Consider the following 18295-nt stretch of genomic DNA (forward strand, 5'->3'; position numbering starts at 1 on the left):
TGTCTCAGAGGAATGCGCAGATAAAATGTATAGGTTTTGAGATATATATATATATATATACACACACACACACACACACAGGTGCATCTCAATAAATTAGAATGTCATGGAAAAGTTCATTTATTTCAGTAATTCAACTCAAATTGTGAAACTCATGTATTAAATAAATTCAATGCACACAGACTGAAGTAGTTTTTGGTAAGTAAGTCTTTGGTTCTTTTAATTGATGATTTTGGCTCACATTTAACAAAAACCCACTCATTCACTCATCTCAACAAATTAGAATATGGTGACATGCCAATCAGCTAATCAACTCAAAACACCTGCAAAGGTACTTCCTTCCAACGAGCAATCTCTGGCTCCAAAACATGTCTTATTCAACGTTCTGTTGCTCCAGTGGGTCATTTTGTGTGTAATTACCGGCACCATAACAATTGTAAGTTTGTTATTAAACGGAATTTTCCACGACAGCCTCAGTCACCTTTTATAATATAGAAAAGAGATGCAATACAAGTGAATGGTGACATTCTGCCTTTTCTTTTTCATCCGTGAAAAAATACAACATCTTATAACAACATCAGGGTAAACAGATGATGATAATACAGTATTTTTTTGGGTGAAAATACCTTTTAAATTAAGGTCTGGCTAATTGTACAATGCAACATGCTATTTCTATTTTATCCACTAGAGGGCGGTAAAATATAATTAATATCATGTCGCTATTTTCAGATGCCACGGACCTGCATATATATATATATATATGATCATCCTTGTGCGACCCCCCCCCACCCCCCCCCCCCCCCCGTGGCTCCGTCTTCGGAACAACTCGACTGACCCGAATGTTCCGAATGAAACGAGCAATCGCTTCTTCTTCTTCTTCTTCTTGAAATTTTATTGGCGGTTGACAAACAACAAAATGGTGTATTTCCGCCACCAACTGGAATGGAGTGTGGATCAAAAAAGTGACTTCCTTCCTTCCAACGAGCAATCTCTGGCTCCAAAACATGTCTTATTCAACGTTCTGTTGCTCCAGTGGGTCATTTTGTGTGTAATTACCGGCACCATAACAATTGAAAGTTTGTTATTAAACGGAATTTTCCACGACAGCCTCAGTCACCTTTTATAATATGGAAAAGAGATGCAATACAAGTGAATGGTGACATTCTGCCTTTTCTTTTTCATCCGTGAAAAAATACAACATCTTATAACAACATCAGGGTAAACAGATGATGATAATACAGTAATTTTTTGGGTGAAAATACCTTTTAAATTAAGGTCTGGCTAATTGTACAATGCAACATGCTATTTCTATTTTATCCACTAGAGGGCGGTAAAATATAATTAATATCATGTCGCTATTTTCAGATGCCACGGACCTGCATATATATATATATATATGATCATCCTTGTGCGACCCCCCCCCCATAACTCATGTGTGCAAAATTGATACTAATAAATATGTGTAAAATATTATTTGTAACATATTGAACATTTATTTATATGTATAAAATATGTAGAATTTATTTATTTAAACTTTACCTTTCCATTGAGATAGAAAGTCTACACTGAAAAAAAAAATCAATAGAAAAACGGAAAACATTCTAGTAAATTTCGGCCAGGACATTAACCCTTCAGTTTACAGGCAATTCCTTTAACCCTAAAACAAAATACAAGTAGGCTAAAATGCATCAGAATAACAAATGCAGAAAATTCCTTCATATTAACACAGTACATTGGGTCCTATTTTTACAGACTAAAGCATGTTTGGAAAAAGAACGGCTAGAAAGTCTTTGTGATTATATTTATTTTGTAGACATTTCCTTTACAAGAAAAATTGGACGTCATACAAAGATAATAAGATAGGACAGTACACCAAGATTTCACAGTCTATGTAACAATATGAAATGTCCTTCTCCATTCATTAAAGGGCTAGAAATATAGCATAAAGTGAAATGAAATGGAGAAAGGGTGAAACGAGAAAGAATGTAGAACGGCGGATTATATAGGCTAATTCACAAGGGTTGTTCAGTATGTATTAAATATGCTGTTCAATATGAGAACTTGGAGCAGTCATGGCGAGGAAAGCACTCTAAAATCACGAGTGTCCTAAACCCATAACCTCAAATCTCCCAGACACCTCTATCATCGGCACTCTTAATCAAGAATATACAAAGACGAACAGTATTGAAAAAGCACCATATCATTTCTGAAATGTTATGTGATGATTCTTATTACACCTAACTTTCATTTCCCTTCAAAATGGCAAAAAAACAAGCAAAAAAAAAAAACGTACGAGAAACACGTCAGCCATCTTTCTTTTCGATTTTTTCAAACAAGTGGTTGTAATATGAGACTAACATTTCACTCATTTTATACTGAAGGCAATCTTCAAATGTGCATTAGAAAGTGAAACAGTTCACCTATCAAATGACACTCATTAAACCCGAGAGGTATTGACTGACATTTTACATCCTCCTAACGCATAACCATCCCGTCATTGAGGTCTGAGCAGAGTAAATCTTACGCAAGGTAAACTGGAAAGACAAAACAAATTGTCTCAATTCTTCACTGTGACACTGTAGCATAAGGAATGACTTTTATCATACAATTCAGTTGATTTGCTACATGGTTCTCCTAGAGTATCTGAAATATTGCATTCAACTGTGTCAATTCAAAGCACTGTGAATTTGAAAATACCTAGGACGATCATAGCTAGAACATTTTTCCAAAGTGGAAGACCACAGAGTCACTGATACTGTATCATTTAACCAACATCTCCTTATGCTATCATATCAGAGTCAGATACAGTAACAAAATGTTTTGGCGTAGGAGTAACAAAAGCACCAACAACTGAAAAATAAAAAAAAAATCACAATAATGTCTTTTGAAGAAAAGTTGAATTGAGATCAATGTAATGGAGCTTGGAGCTGTTTGACAATGGGCTTTCTAATATCATATAACGTCCCACTTTGTGAAATCACAGCTCTGGCTTCATTACGTCACTGTTCGAGATGCCTTAATTCAGTTTTCATTGCCAAATGAGAATGTAATTTCATCAAATGGCTCTGTTGGAAAGAGCTCACGCAGTTGTCTCCGTTTCAGCTTAAATTTGATGCTCTGGGTCTAAATTCAACTAGCAAGACAATGGTGCACCTGTGTATATAAATGTAGCATGAAAAGGCATTTCGATTTAAACAACTGTATAAATATTTTCATTTCCGCCCCATAAAATACTCCAGACGATGAAGCCCAAGTCAATAGGAACAATGGACCTCATCTGATTGTAAAATACTTTCCATCTGTGTATGACGTGGACACGCATAATGTTCTGATCATGTCCTTAATGTGAATTAATAAGGGCTGGTTGAAAGTTGTCCATCAAGCCCTGAATATCACACGCACACAGAAGCCAAAGGGCAGACAGCACACACTGGACATGATAAATCAATGCAACACCACTGCTTGAGAAACACAGCTGAATATCAGATGCTCATCTAGAATACATTGAGACACTCAATTCATATCTTCTTTTTGACTGATTTATTTATGCATTTATAGATATTTTGCGTCCAGTGTGTTTTGTCCACAGGGGTTGATGAACAAGGGCTGTGGAACCAACCTCATTGACAAATCAAGCACAAAGCACAAATCTGTGATACATATATAACACTATATGCACCACAGTTTCAATACAGTCATCATACATATTACACGTTTCGAATGAAAGGCAGTGACAATGCTTTTCATATTAAGGGAAAGGCGGGCTGTTATTGTTTATTATAATATACTTTCTGTTCTTTTAGAAAAATATATGTTTAAACCAAAACCAAGTGCATCAAGCTCTCCCTTCTGTCTTCATTGACAAAAAATAACATTTTCTGAACATTCATACATTACATTACAATCATTGTATATATATATACACACTGAATATGTATATATATATATATATATATACATAATATATACTTATATATATTTTATATATATAGTTTTGACGAGTAGGCGGGCGGCAGGTAGAAAGTGTCCTCCTTCACAGTCAAACCCACCACGGAGACAGAAGGCATCTGCGGGGACGTCTGCGGCAGTGGCAGCGGCGCGGGGGGCTGTTCCTGATAGGGAATTTTGCAGCCGGGTTGGTGGGCGACCAGGACGAACTCCAGGCGTTCCTTCTCCTTTTGCAGCTCGGATATTTCGGCCTCTAGCTCGGCCTTCTCTTCCTCCAATATGTCTGTATCCTTGGGTTGGAGAGACAAGAGGAGGACACAAGGGGACAGAGATTATATGATCACATGAAATGAGGACAAAAACAAGGGTTTCCTTTTATCATAGTAGTTCAGACACAGAGCTACTTCAGAAATACACATTGCTATAGTTTCAGAAAGCGACAACAAAATAAATTTGGAGAAAATGCCGTTTTCTTAATTGCCAACTCCATTTCCACAGTATAATTACGGTGGGTTATGAACTCTTTGTTCTAATTACAATGCAGCATAATGCATATGTGTGTGTTGGAATCATTTACAAACTATCATTGTAAAAATGATTGTTATGAGCAGATTGGCATGTTATGAATCCAGTAATTAGGATGCCTTTGCATTCATCTGTTATTATGGATGAAATATTGTAATGTAACAAGTGAGTTACAGCATCGCTCACCGACTGTAACCTGTCTGTGAGGTCACGCCGTCGGTTCCTACACTTAGCGGCGGCCAGTTTATTTCTCTCTCGTCTAACACGTCTTTTCTCTTCCTCCTCAGGTGTCAGCTGGGAACAGAACAAATTTAGTTAAAAAATTTTTTTTTATCAAAATGTTAAAAGACTAACCATTCTGTCATGGTCCTCACTCACCGTTTCATCGCGTGCACGGCGACGGCTCCGAGACTGTCTCACTGTGCCAGGAGTCTCAGAGCTTGGTGAGGTGAATCCTCCACCCGACGAAAAGCTTGGGCCTGGCAGGTCATAAGGATCCAAAGCAACAGGCTGCGTCATGGTGCTGGAGCCCGTGCCGCTTTGTCCTGGTGCCACGGAGGAGATGAGAGTGGGCTGCACCATCCACTGCAGATCCTGGCTGGTGGTGATGGCCGTCACTGTGGGCACAAATGAGCTGGGCATGTCCACCCCTGCCCTGGTGCCAGTTGACCCTCCACCCACCCCTACCCCGCCAGTGGCTGATACACACTCCTGGAAACCAAAAACATAAACAGTATATAACTATGGACCCCACCAGCTTGCTGTAAACAAAAAATCAATTTTAGTTACTTGTAGCAAAATTAACATTGAGTGAAATAAAGTCAGGGAAGCATTTTCGTTTAGTCTAAAGAGATAGTTTGCCCAAAAATGATAAATCTGTCATCATTCTCTCACCCTAAAGTTGTTCCAAACATGTATGAGTTTCTTTTTTCTGATGATCATGACAAAAGATATTTTGAAGAATGTGGGTAATCAAACAGTTGTGACGGTAGACATTGACTTCCACAGTATTTTGTTTCCAATCAATGGAAGTCAATGGGGACCAGAAACTGTTTGGCTACACATTCGTCAAAATATCTTCTTTTATATTCAACAGAAGAAAGAAACGCATACAGGATTGGAACAGCATGAGGGAGAGTAAACGATGACAGAGAGAATTTTCTCTTTTTTGGTGAACTATCCCTTTAACTTGAAGTACTGAAAAAAACGAAAATGAAATAAACAAAATACAAAAACTAATTGATTAAAACTGTAAATAAAATTAAAATGACAACTGAAAATCTCAAAATAAAATCCAATTCAAAATATTAACAAAGACTATAATAATATATCAATGATAGCAAAATACCACTTAATGTAAAGCTGTATTTTCCTCCATGCAAAGATAACAGACTAAAGATCATGAAAACAGAAAAAAAAGAGTTAGGATAATGAAAAGCATCAAAAATATGAAAAAAACATGGATCCTTATCAGAGTTTTCTGTTTAAAAGCTGCTTTAAAATTCCAATAAAATACGTGTCCAAATACAAATAGCCTACATAAACGTCGTGGATATCTGTGAACACATCTGTGAACAGCTATTAAAACATATTTAGGAGAAAAATCTAAATTGCTACGTTTTCTTTTTTTTTTTTTAGAAAAAGAAAGTCCAGTGATGCCAGTGTGAGTTGCATGTTTCATTAATATTCATATCAAAGCGTGTTAGGCAAAGGCGCACGCAGCACGCCGTAGCCAATAAGCGGCCTCTAATAGCCCCTCCTGTCCCTGATCCTCCGCCCCCGTCACACCCCCGGTGTTCCCCCTAGCAACGCAACGTAACACTCCAAAATAGAACGCATTGACGTCACGCCGAAGTCTGAGAAGCGAGAGCAGCAGCGCTGAGAGCAGGGCGGAGCTTCGTGTGAGAACGCCGGAGAGTTCCACAGCGTGCTGCAAACCCGCCACATTGCTACCGGCCTGATTCCGCGCGCATGCTGACTTGTCAGTATTCTATTGAATTCTATTCCGACTTTACACATATAAACACACTCGAACGGATTCAAATGCATTCCCTTAGCAACGTCGCTGCGCTTCCCTAACAGAAACAAGCAAATCTCGCAGCTGCCGTGCTGCTTAGCAAAACCGTTTGTACGGACAAACACGATGTTTAAATGCGAATAAATACTGGGACTTACTTGCGGTGCGCTGGTGGTGGGCGGACTCCCGAAGGATTCCACGGACGACAGGTACTGAGATTCAAGAGAAGGAGATGAGCTTCCACGGGAGCCGGTGTCGGGGTCTCCGGGGAACCCCTGAAACATCTCCCCGGTGGAGCCGAAAGAAGCCGAAACACCTACTGTGCCCGGCGAGAACGGGATGTCACCTGTCACCCAACAGAAGTCACACTGAAGCGCATTTTCGCCAGGACATCAACTATTCGCTTGCGTTTAATGCACCATAAAAATAGAAAGGTGGATGCATTGCATCTAAATATTTGTATTATATTAAAGTCACCTACCGTAACAAGTTATACTTGGAGTCTTCGTCAAGATGCCCTTAGTCTCTTTCCAAAACAGTTGCATTAAGACATCAATCCAGTTCCCTGCTGGAGGAAACTTCTAAAATCCAATCTCTCCTTGAATAACACTTCCCAGGCCGTAGTACAATCCGTGAAATGTGCATTTATAAATCCATAAAATAATCCGGAATGTGTTTATTACAAACGGGAGTAGAAGGTGTTCGGTGTTTCGGCAGCAGCGCTTCGTCTTGTGAATGAAGCCTTGAGAACGCATTGTAAAGTAGGGAGTCCTGGCTCCTCCTCTTACTGGCGTTCCGCTGACGTAGGTGCCCATATATGGTCCAAAAGCACTGTTTTTGTTTTCGGTATCTAAGCAATATGACGTGTAAGGGATTCCCTCGCCCACAGAAAGAGACGGCTCGATCGCAGTCAAGAATAGGTACGTTTACTATTACTTCCACAAGATATTTTTAATTGTTACATGGTTTTCACGGACAATATTTAGAAACGACACGGTTTGCAAATATTGTTTACGTCAACAAAATAAAATAAAAAAATGCGTTATGCTACCAGTAGCCTTATGTAATTGTTATGCCACTATCAGATAGTTAGCTTTAAGGCAGTGTAGCAGGTGTTTGAGGGGCATTAGACATTCTCTTGATTAATGCATACTTCATATGTTAGTTTATGTAATTTAGCGAAGGAAAAAAATGAGACTGAGTTGACTAGTCAACATTTACTCACCCACATGCTGTACTAAACCTGTATCGCTGTCAGATTTGGTGTTTATTGTACAGTATTATCTACAGGATAACTAATTGCATCTGGGTATCTACAATCAACATAAAATAGTGATGTCAGTTTATTGCAATTAATTAGGAAATTAAAGAAAAAAATCTATTAATCATGCCCTTTGACCCTGTATGTAAATTCCATAATACAGAATTTCCTTACTATAGATGATATATATTCCTTACTTTTACTATAGTTAAAGCTTGAAGCAGGTTACAGTATTGAACAGAATGCCATGTTCTTGAAAGCTTTTTAAAAAATGTGGCCACATTCCATGAAAAACAGCAAGTGTCATGTAACATTAGTGTACCAACTATGCAAATGTTATAAAACGAATGATCATATGCTGGTAATTATTATAAATATCAAGTAAAGAGACTGTAATTTAACTGTTGTATATTGTGTATAATGTATAATGTATAGAGTAGTCTTTCTGCTGTCCCCATCACCTTACTGTTTATGTTGTATCCTACAATAAAATACTTGACTAGTAAAACTCAGTACATTCAGGACAGTGGTTTTCAGTCCTGGTGGGAACCCTAACACTGCTCATTTTGTATGTCTTCCTTATTTAACACACTTGTTTCAGATCATCATCTTGTTGGGAACTGAACTGAGAATGTCACGTAAGTACATACCAGTGCTGTGGATCACCAGGATTCGAAATGACTAATTTAAGAGATGCAGTTTGTGCTGTAAGTGAACTGAAAAACCAAATATTAATTAAAATTATTCAATTGGGGGTCTAGCTGTTCCAAAGACAGAAACTGTGGTGAGAAACTATGTGCTATGAAGTACAAAAGATGACTCGCAGACTTGCAGTGTGAACTGATTGACACTGCAAGTCATTAAAGCTCTAGTAAAAGACTATGATGAATACAGAAACGGAAGTGTAAAAAAAATCTGAAATAATGGCATTTCCTAGATCATCTTAAGCAGGAGAGCATACAGGCTGAAGTTATGAGGAAGCCTAAGGTTTAAGTTTTATATTAATGTGTAAATTGCTTTGCTGAACAAATACTTCAGCCTATTTGTTTTAATTTATTTACAGATTTTTCATACTTATACATTTTAAATAGCATGTGCACCTATGCTTTAAAAAAACAAAAAACATATTAGCTGTTATATACACATATAGAAATAAAATGTATTCTTTTTAAATGTTTTGTTAAGTAAGTTAACCTACGAGATGACATATAGGCAGGTCATTTGGCATGCTGATATGGCCAGTAATCATGAACTAACTTGCAGGGAGAGTTTACTGAGATGATCATCATGTTTCATTGTTTCTTAGGTGACTGGAGTTTGTGTGGTACACTGTAAGAAACTGACTGTGAAATTCACAGTAATTAACTGGCAGCAAGTGACAAGTAACTTACTGTAGAAGAAATAACCATATTTTCACTGTTTTCATTTACAGTAGCAACCATGTAACTGTAAAGTAAAACTCACTAATTTGCAAGTGCAACCTTTTTTTTGCTTATTACACAGGACAGTGTAGCGGTTGGTGGGGAATGTGATCAGCAAAGGACCATAAGCCAGGAATCGAACACAGGCCACCAGAGACACAGTTTCACTATATGTCAGTGCGCTAACCACTAGACTATCGGTACCGACAGGTTCCCCTGCTGTTTAGTTATATTGGTTCAGCCCCAAAAAAAGAAAAAAAAGAATATGAAATAAATAATGCATGTTGCACGATTTAAATATAAATATTAATTTATCAACAGTCTCATTATAACAAGCTTCATTAATCATTCTTCACTTATTGCTAGATGTGTTGAAAACAATCAAATCTTGACCTTCTGGTAATTTTTAAATTTTTTTTATTAAAGAATACATTTGCTTCCTGTATTCTCTATTCAAACCTAAAATGTAATTGAATTACAGTGAGGTTAAATTAAATGCAGTCATTGGCTGGAAACCCAGCTGCCAGTGTAGGCTACTGTGTTTTCCTTCCCTATCCCAGTTTTCAGTGGTTTCAGTGTATGGCAGTATTTTTTTTTACAGCACATTGTTGGTTACTGTAATTTTCTACAGTACATAATTAGTTATTGTGTTTTCTACAATACATTGGAAGTTACTGTGATTTTCTGCAAGACATTGCTGGTTACTGTGACACTCACAGTACTTCTTGTATTACTGCAATTTTGACTGAAACTACGGTATTCTGCTGTGAACCAGTATACAGTAATTTCCTGTGCACAAACACAGTAAATTCCTGTAGATTTCACGTGAAAATTTTTACAGTGTACTGGCAGAACAATGAATAGGAAAATGTGTTTATTTGCATTTCAGTTCAAACTGCCCAACTTCGCTCCTCGCTTTTGGTTGTTCTCATGCATTTGGCTTTATGCAAAAATAAAGCTTTAAACCATTTTCCTGTTTTGGCACTACTTCAGAGCCATATTGTTTGCTTTGGTTTTTTGTTTTTTCTTGGATTAACCCTTGCCGTCCTGCTCCAAAAAAGTTCCATATTGCAGGGGAGCGCTGTATGTTTTGTTTACCCGACGCTCTCTGTTTTCGTCTCTCTGGTCTTTGTACAGCTTGAACCCCTGCAGCAATCACGAGAGTGTCTTGTTTCCTGGGGAGGCGGGACATGTTTGCTTGGTTCCCTGCCCAAAATATTTGTAACCAGGCAACAGCTAGGCCCATCCCACAATAGCTCTGTGTTGTTGACACCCCTCCTGGCACCCCCCCTTGCGTTGCATAACCTCTTTCTCTAACTTCCCAGCACCACAAATCAAAATTAGCAGTCTCATAAAACTCTGCACGTTCTCAAAGAAAACGGCACAATCAGTGTGCTTCTGTTTTATTGTCCTGGACCTTCACTGCATGAACTTCGTAGAGTTTACTCTTTGGGCTTGGGCTGCCATGTTTGCACAGACGCACGGAGTTGCAAAGAGCCGGAACATCTGCAGTTGAACTGAAAGTGACTGTCTGCTGCTGTAACGTCCATTAACATGGGGGTTTGTTTACACAGACTTTGGCTACATTTTAGTTGCCTAGAAAAACAATACTTGCCTTATAAAGCATAAAATGAGTGCAATGCTAATGAGTGAGGAAATAGTCTTATATACGTGGCTGTTGAGAATATGAACTTGAATGTTACCCTACTGAAAAAAAGTTTTATGTGGTCTGCAGGCTGGTTTTGAGCAGCGATTTTCAGACTTTCTTCTTTTAACCAATGAATTTACATGACTTTTCCAGATGTTAACTGGATGTTGTTTACAACAGTTGTTGAGGGTGTGAATTAAAATTAGATTTTTATTTTTATTCTGTGTTTTGTCTTATTTATTTATTTAATGAGGGACAATACACATTATTAATATGTAACAAATGTGTCAGATTCGGCCAAATGGACTAATTTTCATCCATTGAACATAAAAGAAGATATTTTGAAGAATGTTGGTAATCAAACAGTTGTTGGTCCCCGTTGACTTCTATAGTATTTCTTTCCCTACTATGGAAGTCAACAGGGACCAACAAGGGTTTGGTTCTTTAACTCTTTCCCCGCCAGCATTCTTTTTAAAAAGCTGCCAGCCAGCCACCACTAGCGATTTTGATGATTTTCACTAAAATTTGATGGCCTCCAGTATATTTTGCTGTATGAATATTTGAATATGCAATACACCAAAATAAAGTCTCTACTTTTAAACAAACAAAAAAAAATCAGTTTTATTCTAGCTTAAAGCATTCTTTTTTTATCAACACTTGAATAGAGGTAGGTTTCATAAAACTGCATAATTTTGAGCAAAAAGGTGAGAAAATCTAATTTTTATAAAAAACTACATCTGGATAATATTCAGTACGATTATCAAAGCATAAATCCAGTAAATCGCTTCCATCAACACCTCCAAAGCTTGCACAGACATATACCACTTCCAGAATCAACATTTTACTCCGTAACATTATGCAGTTTTCATTTATATGCTGTCTGTTTCTGATAATTGCATTATTTTTCATATGCATCTGTTTACATAAGAGATTGCTCGTTTCTCTGTCCTGTTCACGTGTGTTTTTTGTTCGGGAGGTTTTGTACTCGTTCAGAAGATGTGTAATAGCACCCGCGAGTGTATAACAGTGAAAAGCCATAAAAACTCGTCTTTGGCGGGGAAGCGTTTTCTTCTAAAAGACGAGATAACTCGTCAATGGCGGGGAAAGAGTTCGTAAACCTCAAGCGCGTCAAACATAGCCTACTTTCAGCAGGCCACATGCCAGACAGAGAGGCACAGCGCTGGATCAGAGCGAGAGATTTGCACTCTTTCTCTACCTCTTCTCTGCATATCCATCAGTCTCCAGCAAGTATTTCTCTCAACCCCCACATTCTCTGTCCTGCTCTTCGCATCCATCTCCCCCACTCCTCCAATGCTTATGCAACAGTTGCCCTATTTTTATGGGGGAGGTTGTGAGGGAAGAGAGATTGAAAGAGCAGGTGGGAGGGAATGATGGAGATAGGAAGGGGGGTCCAGGAGTGCTGTCTGTGCACACTGCACACATCAGGTGGAAGACAAACTGTCCCTTTCTGAACCCCCCACTCTTCTTCTCCATCATCACCTCCGCGAGATTGGCGTTTATTGCGATTGAGGTAAGAGTGTAGGGTTGCTGTGGGACTCCAAATAAAATGGTTACAAAAAGTGTTTCTGGATATCATTTAGGATTATGCTTTAACATAATTGAAAGGGAAAACCCTGTATGAGTTTTTTTCTTCTGATGAACCCAAAAGAAGATATTTTAAAGAATGTTGGAAAAAAAATAATATGGAAGTCAATGGATACCATCAGCTGTTTGCTTACCAACATTCTTCAAAATTTCTTCTTTTGTGTTCAACAGAAGAGAGAAACTCTTGCAGGTTTGGACCAGCTTGAGGGTGAATCGTTTTTATTTTTGTGTGAACTATTCCGTCCAAACCAAGGATGATAACTATAATGATAAACGTGTCGTTTTAAAAATCGTTCTACATTTAAAAAAAAGAATAACAGCTAGAATCCACACTACAACGATAATGATAACAACTAAGAAATCACTTGGAATCACTTTTCTGAGTGTTTTTTTTTCAGTTGATGAACGATAAAAACATCGACAGCTAATCAGAATCTATCCTGCTTTAAGAAGTTTGAGTATTTAAACGGCAGATGGCAATACTACAGTACATGTTATAAACAGCTTGTTATTGTGGTGTGGAGGCTAATAGTTATCATTACATTTATCTTTTTTTATGTGAACATGCCTTTAAGGTGCATTTACACTTACAATGATTTATACATCTCTACGTTATTGACAATTGACAAATTATTGCAAAGTTTTGCACATTTAAATGTATAGTTCAGGGCTGTCCAAACTCGGCCCTGGAGTAAACATTTGTTCAGATAAAAATAACTGCATAAGGTAACCTAAATTGCACACTGGTTTTACTTTCTTTAGTATTAAGACAAAAGCCTGGGAGGCATTTACTAATGAATAGCTCATGGCATTTTGGTTAATAGAAGGTTGATGTAGAAGATTCAATCCTCTGAGATTTGAAGCTTCTTTGAGCACCTGGTTCATACACAGACTTTTCCATGTGAAATATTGGCTACTATAGTCTGGGATAAATGACAACAGCAATCCAGTAACACGAACAGCCAGAATTTCTAGATCCTGGGCGTATGCATATAGTCTAAATAATTGAGCGATTTAGGCAACACCGCACTTTTGTCATTATACTGAACTCAGTCTATAATTATATAGCATTAACGCACCTTTAACAGAGCAATTATGAGCCATTACAATAGTTGTTATTCAATAAATACAGAAGAAGTGAGTTAGCGATTAGAAGAGGGCTGTGAGGAGAAACCTTCCTTCTGATTACCAGCCTAGTACTTTGATATCATATAACCATTTTACCCTTTTCCTCCTGCCCAACATGCCACCTCACTGCAGTGGGCACACAAATACCTACACCATCCATGCATTTAAAAAAAAAAACATGCATACAAAACTCTCAAGTGCAGAATAATTTCACCCCAGTTTCATTAATGCGTCAGCCCTTAATGAGTTGTCGTAAAAGTGAACACATTTAACTAAGTAGTCAGTGTGGGGGCAAACAGTCAAATGCAGTTTGAGTGACGCATTAGTCAGTGTGTGATGCACTCACACCCAAAGAGTTGACATTTTACCCATATTGTTGTTGTTCGTAGGCACTGACTCCCAAACGCTCTCTTTATTTATAGTACAACGACTTTGCGCGTAAACGACCGTCCGACTGATACACATTCTCAGGGTGATGAAGCTAAAATATGACACAGTTGCCCTGTAAATCCACGAAATACTAAATGTCTTTGAATACATCCTGTGACATCAATTTCAGTAGTATTGTGTTCTCCAGCCAGGTCTAAAAATGCATCTTGGCAGTCTACTTAAAAAAGGCACCTTCCTTAAGGAGCTTCCACTCTGGAAAACGCTCCCACAACTCTGGAGCTATTCCTGTAGCCAGCCCCATAGAACTGTAGCAAATTGTCGGCAAGAAATAGAGGCAAAACATGTCACTGCGGCGCACCAATGGGATCAATTGGGGGAATGAAGCGAGGGGTGACGGAGAGAAGAATGATAGCATGAACACAGATGGAGGGAGGTGGAGAAAAGGTTGGAGGAATTTATTCATTCAACCCTGCGATTCTGAATCAGTCTATGTCACACAAACACATGTTCGGCAAGCTGCTGTGCCTGTTTCCTCCTTAGTAATTAGATTCAATCAAAGTAAATGTTCTATCTGCCAGAAACCCCATTCTAATTCTTTGGTTATTTTAGTCTGCGTTTCTCAGAAAGGAAACTCCACACAGTTTTGATATTTCTGGCCATCTGTCATCTTGGCTTGTATGCATTCAGGTGGGCAAACTTTTTAATAGATACTCAGCTCTTTCCAACCAAATCAGCGGAGCGCAATGGCAGCATTAAAAAGGTTCAAAACATCAGAGACAGATTTTACATCTCACAGCTCTTTTTTATGCTTATTCATTATTCTACATAATAACATTGTTATTATTATATTATTAATAATAATTAATCACAACAAATGAATTTACAACTAAATAATAACAACAAGCAAATGAATATTTCTCACCTATTTTTAAGCCAAGTTCAATATTTGTAAGGAAGCTACTGTGTCTGTGTGAATAACCTTGGTCTGCTGTGTTTTTGGCAGACACTTTCATTCTATCCACAGGAAAACACTAACCTTCTGTTTTTTGGGATACTTAATACTTCTATTTTAAGCCAAATCACTGATAAAACATTATGACTGCTTTGGAATGGTATGTATTTGGTGGCAAGGCATGCATTTTGTGGTTTTAAAGTTTGTTATTCGGTATTATTATTCTTATTTTAAGGATTTCTAGTGTCCTAGATGTAATTGTAAAGTAGAATTTTTATATTGGTGGACTAAATATATATATATATATTTATTTAAATGCAAGCATGTGCGTTATTAGATGCCATATGACTATGAACCCTTTACGCAAACTGTGATGATGCATTTCCACAGTTATTAGCATCGTAAATCTAGCAATATTTTTATATTTTCATTTTATATAACCCTATACTCTGTGCTTTATTACCTTGGCAATAAATTACAGAAAACTGGTTAATGCTGCTGCCTGGGTGTTTTTAATACAACGGCTGAGGGAGTGACAGCAAATTTTACATCTTTCTCTCTTGTGACCAACATAACTGATCTCTTAATATTTTTTTTCTTATTTGGCAAAGTCGTAGAAATGCTACCATTCTTTTGCTATTGGAGCAAATAGGAAAGCAAAAATTTGATTTGTTGTAGTTTTCATTAGCAACTATAGATGTTTATTCAAAAATGATGACTTCTGCTTCTGAGAACTAAGGAAATGTAAATAAATAAAGGTGCTTCACGATGCCATAGAAGAACCTTTTTGTCTAAATGGTTCCATAAAGAACCTTTAAATGAGAACTAAGGAAATGTAAATAAATAAAGGTGCTTCACAATGCCATAGAAGAACCTTTTGGTTCCATAAAGAACCTTTAACATCTGAAGAACCTTTCTGTTTCACAAAAGGTTCTTTGTGGCGAAAGAAGGTTCTTCAGATTACAAAAAGGTAAGAAAGAGATGGTTCTTTAAAGAACCTTTGACTGAATGGTTCTTTGTGGAACCAAAAATGGTTCTTCTATGGCATCGCTTGAAGAACCTTTTGAAGCACCTTTATTTTTAAGAGTGCATCTGGGCCCAAAAAGCATCTTTCTTCATTGACGGCCATTTAAAATTAGTGTGTGAATAGTGTGTATTAGGGATGGCAAGATTAATTTATCACATCGGTGAATCGGCATAAAGGTTAACACTGCGATGCATCGGATACAAGTTGGAATTTGCATCGCGATGCATAGTTTCTAACACATCTGCATTGGTAAAAACCGATTTATTTATATATTTAATCATTAGAATATGTGCTATACTTTTATTATTTAGAAAGTGGCCAATAATTTGTGACCAATATTTTATATGTAGATTGATTTCTCCTCTCTAAACTGTTTCTCAAGCGTGTTCTCTCATCACCACTGCTGCTACGTGAATAAGACGTATAACAACACTAAAGAAACCAAGGCATTAGAAGCCAGAAGGCACTTGATTTGCTCTCTGTCTGAACCAAAGAAATAAAAGCATACCATATTGAATTGCATAGCATCATATTTTTTTCCATTGCTTCGTATTGCATTGAATCACATTGTGTTGAATCAAATCGATTTCAGTTCACAATGCATCGTAATAGGGGTGAATCATATCGCATCGCATCAGTAGCTGCTTTATATGTATCTTTAATGTATCGTACCGTTGGCTATGCATCGAGATGCGTATCGCACATCCCTAGTGTGTATATCCACATTATTTCATTATAGGTAATGTATTTATGGCTCTTATAACATATTTTTCTCTGCTGATTTTAATGCCAACTTCCAAGGACTGCGAGCATTCTTGTGTCGCCATCAGCAAATCAAGTCAAGAGTGATTAGTCACATGGCAATTGCGGCTCAAGTGATTGGTCCAAAGAACAAGTAGCCGTACTGGGTGCCCGTGAGCAAAGATGGCAGACTTCAAATCGCATACTTCTGGCGAGATGAATGGGAATTGCTTTCTCCTGGTATTTTTGGAAAATGATTCTGGCTCACTTCACAGACAAGAGAGCAAGACAGGCAGACAGGGATAACCCGAGTCAAGAGCAGCTTATAGGGAAGCGAATACACGAAGGGATTACAGCATAAAAAGTACAAGATGTAACCGGGAAAATTATGGAAGAGGAAGTGATTGAGAGAGCAATGACGGACGTGCGAGCCTGCTTTTTCTAGCCCTTTCCAGAGGCGCTTGGACTGTTGCTGGGGGCAACCTCTGTTCAGTCACCTTATGGCAGGGAGGAAACATTGTGTGAGCAAAGGTTTCTATTAATAGGAGCAACAGGAGAGAGAACAAGAGTGTGTGTGTGAGCAAGCATACGCGAGGTATATGAGGAGGAGGAAGCAGATTGTGAGAATGAGACAGTTACTAGAGAGAGCTGGAGGGAGGGATGCAGGGAGAGCGTAGCGGAGGAGGGAGCGATGGCGTGATGACGCTGTGCGTGGCGTCAGAGTGATAAGAATAGAGCCGGTGCGTGCAGGGCTGCTGAGACATCGCTTTTAATACCCACAGCTACTATCTCGCTCCCGAACAATGTGTGTGTGAGAGAGTGTGTGTGTGTGGAGGTGGAGGTATACGCACAGAAATTTTTTTATATAGAAATGCCCCATGATGAAAGATTATGACTTGTGCTTTTATATTTGGAAGCAAAAAACGTTTTCAACTTTTAAAGACATTAAGAGGAGATGCTTACATGTTCCTGAGAGGGGAAAAAATTAGAGGAGGAAGTACGACTCATGCTGTATGAATGAAAAAATATGCAATTAGCCTCCTTGTTACAAGCATGACTATAATAACGAGCCCCTGCTTTAAATGCATTAACAGTCCTGCTTGACTTCTAAAAGCATATGAAAGCAGATATGAATGTTCAAAATACATAAAAACGGCAATGACTGTATAAAGCCTCACTAATATTTAGAGCAATCAGTGACTTAAAATTTCAATCCAGTAAATTGCATGATATTTTGATTAATCACATATCAATATTTGCTGGTCACACTAAATTAACATTAATTGACAGCTTTGCTAACGAAATGGATAAATGTGTTAGAATTCTTTTGAAATATAGATTGGTCACCTGTTCATCACTTACCTTCATTACAAATGCATATGACTTTCTTTTTTCTTTGTAACATAAAAGAAGATATTTAGAAGAATGCCCAAGCTTCTCTAACAATGGAAGCGAATGGCGATCACAATTGTTCCTGGTCTCCATTCACTTTCTTTGCGTATGGTAAAAGAGCAGCTTGGACATCCTGCTAAATATCTTCTTTTGTGCTCCACAGAAGAAATAAAGGCATATGGGTTTGGAATGACATGAGAGTGAGTAAATGATGACAGAGTGTTCATTTACAAGTAAAAT

The 18295-nt window shown here is 37.9% G+C and overlaps 1 protein-coding gene across 1 annotated transcript; it reads right to left on the reverse strand.

The window, feature by feature from the left end:
* Positions 1 to 3980: 3980 nt before the first annotated feature.
* Positions 3981 to 7211, reverse strand: LOC107554470 (protein fosB-like). The gene is made up of 5 exons (XM_016236975.1): positions 6972 to 7211; positions 6649 to 6836; positions 4852 to 5184; positions 4660 to 4767; positions 3981 to 4238 (listed from the first exon to the last, which is right to left on the reverse strand). The coding sequence occupies exons 1-5, from the start codon at positions 7033 to 7035 to the stop codon at positions 3981 to 3983; spliced, it is 951 nt and encodes a 316-aa protein (XP_016092461.1). The 5' UTR covers positions 7036 to 7211.
* Between the last annotated feature and the right edge of the window lie 11084 nt (positions 7212 to 18295).

This window comes from Sinocyclocheilus grahami, unplaced genomic scaffold (assembly GCF_001515645.1).
Source record: "Sinocyclocheilus grahami isolate Dianchi unplaced genomic scaffold, SAMN03320097.WGS_v1.1 scaffold503.1, whole genome shotgun sequence".
NCBI classification, from domain to species: Eukaryota; Metazoa; Chordata; class Actinopteri; order Cypriniformes; family Cyprinidae; genus Sinocyclocheilus; species Sinocyclocheilus grahami.